Source organism: Octodon degus, unplaced genomic scaffold (genome assembly GCF_000260255.1).
Source record: "Octodon degus isolate 3935 unplaced genomic scaffold, OctDeg1.0 scaffold00123, whole genome shotgun sequence".
NCBI lineage: Eukaryota > Metazoa > Chordata > Mammalia > Rodentia > Octodontidae > Octodon > Octodon degus.
Genome location: NW_004524699.1, coordinates 4182511 through 4188407, shown reverse-complemented (window position 1 = coordinate 4188407; position 5897 = coordinate 4182511). Strand labels below are relative to the sequence as shown.

The 5897-nt window shown below is 39.3% G+C and overlaps 1 protein-coding gene across 6 annotated transcripts in view; it reads right to left on the bottom strand.

Moving 5' to 3' along the window:
• Nucleotides 1–5897, bottom strand: part of Setx (senataxin) — a 74045-nt gene that overhangs the window by 50422 nt on the left and 17726 nt on the right. For all 6 annotated transcript variants that reach the window (XM_023700261.1, XM_023700260.1, XM_023700263.1 and 3 more), the window contains exons 4-6: nucleotides 5204–5423; nucleotides 3221–3330; nucleotides 486–705 (exon numbers count right to left, since the gene is read on the bottom strand). In XM_023700261.1, the coding sequence (XP_023556029.1) occupies nucleotides 486–705; nucleotides 3221–3330; nucleotides 5204–5423 (550 nt within the window). The remainder of the gene's footprint in view (nucleotides 1–485; nucleotides 706–3220; nucleotides 3331–5203; nucleotides 5424–5897) is intronic.

Sequence of the window (5897 nt, the reverse complement as noted above, 5' to 3'; positions counted from 1 at the left end):
TTTTGGCGGAACCGGGGATTGAACTCAGGCCCTTGTGTTTACCAGGAAAGTGCTTATTCCACTGAGCCATCTCCCCGGCCCTCAAATCTCATCTAAAGTCCACTACTACACAGTACTGATACTTTGTTATTCTAATATTGCTTTCAATAATTATCTGACATGGCTTCAATGCACTTCTATTGATTTCTAGAATAAAAGTTAAAAAAATTTTTTTTTTTTAATGGGCAAAATAAATTTATTGGGGGAAAGAAAGCTTCTGTCCAAGAAAGGAACAGAAGGGAGGGCCCCAAGTGGGTGATCCCCCTAGAATAAATGTTTAGTAATAATCATAACATATATGACTATTAAGTCAATTTAATGACAGACAAGAACTGGGAACCAAGAAACCCTGTACTTAGCAGTTGGGGACAGATCACCAAGAGATCACCTCCAGTTCAGGACACTCAGGAAGATATTCATTAAAGAAATGTAGGAACAATACTCACCTAACCAGTAGTTTTTGTAGTTAGTGGTATCATACATGTGTGTGGGCAGAAGAATCAGTTTACCCTTTTCAAAGACAGAAGAAGTATAAATGTCTGGACTTTCTAAAAGGCCCAACTCAATGACATTAAAAAGGCAAGTTAAAACTTCCTGTAAGTCGTAATAATCATCTCTGTCCACTTTTCCAAGGTTTCTTGCAGTCAGGATAGCCCAACGCCGAATCTAAATGTAGAACACGGCACGTTCAAAAATTACAGATAGCAATGACATGGATAGGAAAATAGGATTCTTTGTAGATTTTAATATACTTGAGTTACTAATTAATACAATGTGTGGATCTTGATCCTGAATTGAATTAGTTCTCATAAGCTATTTGAGACAATTATGTCCAATCACTTAAACAATGACTAGAAATACGGTATTAGGAAAATATTTTGGATGTTAAAAAAAAATCCTTTTAGAAACATATTTAATTATTTTAATTCTACCAATAATTGCAACATCCACTTTGAGGTTATGTTAACCATTGTATGAGCTACTCAACCTTATCCAACCCTTTTTTTTTTTTGTCCAACCCTTTTAAATCTGTTTGATATTGCTAATGACTGACCAGTGTTTTTAGATGAGCATTTGCCTGTCCCTCCCCGCCTTACATCAACCTTTTTTGATGGCCCTACATTTTAGCTGTCTTCTAGAATCTTTTTAGATATACTTTATAAATCTAATGTGATCTATATATCCTTCAACTGACAAATTTAGGCCATTTGCAATAAATACTAATGTCTTTAACCTGTTTCTAAGTATGAGCCCTTTTCCTATTTCCTTTGAAGAAATTTCTTCCTTCTGAAAATAACTCCTACCTCCCTGCACCATCAGGATAAGCAACGCGCACGGGGGCGCTCACGCCTCTGGGCTCCTTCCTCCCAAGCCCTTCATCAGGGTGTTATCACCGACCCAAAGCAGCACTGCTACTGAAACGTTCATGTTCATTCAACTCTTTTTTTTTTTTTTTTAAATTGTGAGACTGTAGGTTTATTTGGTCTCATCTTCATTTTATAAACATGCGCCATATTTTTTGAAAGACCTTTCTGGCAATAAAATCTGTATCCTGTAAAATTCACTGTTTTTTTTTTCCACCATTTTTTTTTTTATTATTATTGTTTTTTCATGCCACTCCTTAAAAAATTCTACCACAGTAGTCAACTTCTCACAAGATGATGTCTTCTCTTCTTTGTATGCAAAACCCTTCTAGGACTTTTATAAATAAAACACAGTAGTCCTATTAGAGTTTGGCTGGAAATAAAAATCTAGGTTTTAAGCTTTTCCCTCGATACTGTACAAAAATAATACTCCACTGTCTTCTTGCATGCAACAGACTGCTACAAATCTGTGTTCACCTGATTTTTCTATATGATTATGTTCTCTGGAATTTTTTACTTTGTCTTTGACAGTCTTAAATTTCACTGTCTAGACATGGGACTTCCCTTCTCTTTGACACTGTATAGGCTCTTCTAATCAGGAGTCTTCAAACTCCAGTAAATGTTTATCCATCATTTCCCCCATATGGCCTTTCTATTTTTATCTTTCTGAACCTTACATCTATATTAACACTAGTATTTCTATCCTCCATATCTCTTGGCTTTTCTTTTCTTTCTTGCTTTTTGGTACCGGAGATCGAACTCAGGCCCTTGAGCTTGCAGGCAGCTGCGTACGCTGCTGAGCTATTTCCCCAGCTTTCTTTTTCAGTCTTTATTTGTGCTTTTTCTTCTTTCTTAGGGATTTGCTCAATCTGGACTTCTGGATGAGTGTCCTAATACTTTTCCTTCTACTAAAAGCTTTACAGGAAATCCCATCACCATGATTTCTTTGCCACAACAAGAAAAAAGGGAAGGGAACTTTTTTTTTTGCTTACCTTAGCTTGGCTGAGGTCAGCCTTTAACAGCTAACAAACTGGTTTAAAATTGGAACTCTGCTAAGTGCCAAAGTGCACAGGAGCTGTAGCACAGACCGTCTTGCCATGTGTGATCAGACCGCAAACCTCAGCCACGACACCACAGTCCGCTTTTAATGCTCTGGGGTTGCCCTATGAATTTTTTCTTCCCCACCATCCTGACTTTCATGTTCCTCTTCATTTCTAGCACTTGGTGATTTCCTGGTCTACCTGCTTTTGCCTCTTCAATCTCATCCATGAGCAAAATAATTTTTTTCAGGTTTTTTTTTTTTTTTTAAGAGGGTCTTTTTGAGACAGAGTCTCCCTACTCAGTTCAGGCTGAGCTAGTATGGTTTTAGGTACAAATCCATACGCATTTTGGGCCACTTTTAACCCAGGCTCATCTCCAGCTCGCGACAATCCTCCTGCCTCAGTCTCCCAAGTACTGGGATTACAGGCATGCACCACCTCCCCTGGCTTTTCAGATATTTTAACTGACATTTCCATGTGGGGCATCTCAAGTAGGGCAGGCAACAGGAAAGACAAAGAGCACTCTTCCTTCACTTCAATAAACTGAAGGAGAAGTACTCCCGTGTCTGTTAGGCTCAAGTGTCACCCACTAGGATTTCCCGCCCTCATGGGTACCCTCTTCTTTGAGATCCTATAGCACCAACTGTATTAATTTTAAAATGAGAAATTTTAAAAATTAGCAAATATTTTAAACAAAATACATATCTAAAACCTCTACTAAAACCACCCCATATGTACAAGAATAAATGTCCTTCCCAGCTTAGCACTCATACTCACCATCTCATTGGGATGCACCAAAAACAAATAGATCCCTGGATGTTTTTCAAAAACCTGAAAGGAGCAATTGGCTTGTTCCATCCGGCAAAGTGCTTCAACACATAACTCATCTAAATAAAAAAAGGCAGTGAGTACAGAAATCTTAGCAACTTAGCAAGATTCCCTAAATCTAGCTCTCTGGTTGATTTGAACGTAAATGAAAAGTTCACCCTTTATTCCTTAGCTGAGGCAAACAAATGCTAGCAATACAAACACAGTAACGATACTTACACTGGACAGAACATTCAACGATGACCCCAAGGTGTCTTGGGGGGTGTTTTGATTTTGTACCTTTTTTATACCTAGCATAATTATCTCCATTCGACATCTTAAAAAGTATGGCTGTAGGTATAAATCCATATGCATTTGGTCAACTAAAATTATTATGCGTGATACAGGAATCAGCTTTTCCTCAAATGACTAGTCACTCCCCACTTCCTCAATTATCCATTTATCCTATCAGATCAATCAACTTTTAGTCTACCAGGTTTCAAAAACATCACGCTAGTAGCACATCAGCAAGGTACTACGCCAGTGGCTGGCTTCGGGGCAGTGGGATTCGGACTAGAAGCGCGTACACGGACAGGCCTGCTGGGATGCTGGGAACGCTCTGCTTCTTCATCTAGCTGATGGCTACCTGAGTTGTGAAGAACCACAAACTTATGTAATTTCTGGGATATCTTATTCTCTAATAAATTTTGTAAATGCTATGTTAGAATTTTTAAATCTAATTATTGATTTAGAAAGAAGTGATCTATCTGAACAAATCTTTAAGTCTTAGTTTTCAGTTCTATTGAAATACAGAGGAGAAACGGTTTAATATTATAAGAAAACAATTTGCAAGGAATGCTTTTTTGTACGCTAACTACATGGTCTTCTAAACTGAAACTCATGGCCAAAAAGAAATAAAACTTGTGTACGTGGTCACTGACTGGGCAGCCAAACCCCACCCTCACATTTGTATAACTACTGATAAAATAGGAATATGGACCGAATGTTAGATGCCTTGATGCTATTATTTCATTATATTTGCTCAATTAGGACCAGGCCATGACTTTTAAGATCTCCAGAACGAGAAATACATTAACCCTAAGAAGACAGTCACTTGGTTACGCTGGGGTGACAGGTGAAAATTAGGACATATCGTTTTCCAGCCCAGGGGAGCTCGCCCCGATTGCTCAGCAAGGGACATTTACTAACGTCTGATGACATTTTTGGCTGTCCCAACAGCATGGCCGGAGAGGAAGATGCTCCTGGTGTGGTGTGGAGACCAGAGGTGCTACTTAATATTCCACAATGCACAGCCTGGTCCCGTACAACAAAGAATTATCCACTCCAAAATTTCAATCGTGCCAAGACTAACAAGCTTGCTACAGATGCATTACAATAATGAAAACTTAACTGAATAAATAGAAAAACATGTGACAGGCAAATACAGCGAAACGTTACCAACTGTAGAAGCTTCAAGGTGGACAGGTCATGTTCTCACTATAATTTACTTATCTATGCCTGTAAACGTCCATAATAAAATGCTATGAACAATATTAACTATTCCAATCAGATGTGTAGAAAGCAAACTATAAATATGTAAACCATTTTTTTTTATTTTTTATTTTTTTTTAAAGTTTATTTATTTGTGTGTGTGTGTGTGGCCAGCTCAGCCCACCAGGGGGCGGGGCGGGCTGGCATGTGGTGCTGGGGGATTGAACCGCGGTCCCTGATGCCTTGCCAAGCTTGTTCCAAGTAGGTGCTTTAGACCACTGAGCCATCTCACCAGCCCCAATATGTAAACCTTAATTCTTAGCATCTGCATGCATGCGAGTGCTGGGAACCAAAGCCAGGCTCTGCAAACACTAGACATGTAACCAAACAGTTACACGCCCAGCCCGGAATTCTTAAAAAAGTAAAAACTGCTGTAACTTCAGGAACAGCCAAGATACTCACTAACACGCTCATGCAGAAGCAGGTAAGGATACTTTAGTATTTCTAACAGAGGAACTCGAAGCTTATTTTCAAAGTCTTGGCCGCTAAAATCGAGCAGCTGAGCCTCCCCGTTGTTGTCCACTATGTACAATTCATCATCGTCGCCACCATCTTCAACTTCCCCCTTCATGGATTTTTCAAAGTGATTTATGAGGCGCGAGGTTTCTAGCTCCCATAAGACCTACAGGAACAGAACAATGGGCCGTGCCGTTTGTATCTCACCAGCAACATGTGCTTCACGTGATGATCACTCTACGGAGCTTTCTCCCAGTACTTTGCACCGTGTTTAGTGTTCTCACTCAGAAGCTTAAAGTACCAGACTTCCCTTCCCTTCCCTTCCCTTCCCTTGGAAGCATTGTAAGTTTGATTCCAGACTGCTGCATAAGAGAATATTACAAAAACTAAGTCACCCAATTTTTTTTATTTTCCATGACATGTAAAAGCTATCTTCACATTATACGATAGTCTATTAAGTGCATCATACCTAAAAATGCATACAACTGGAAAGTACAAAACCAGGCCTGCTGGCACACATCTAGAATCTCAGCACTCTGGAGGTTAAGGCAAGAGGATCACTGTGAGTTCAAGGCAGCCTGGGCTACACAGTAAGTCCAGGCTACACTGAACCACATAGCAGGACCCTGTTTTTTTTTTT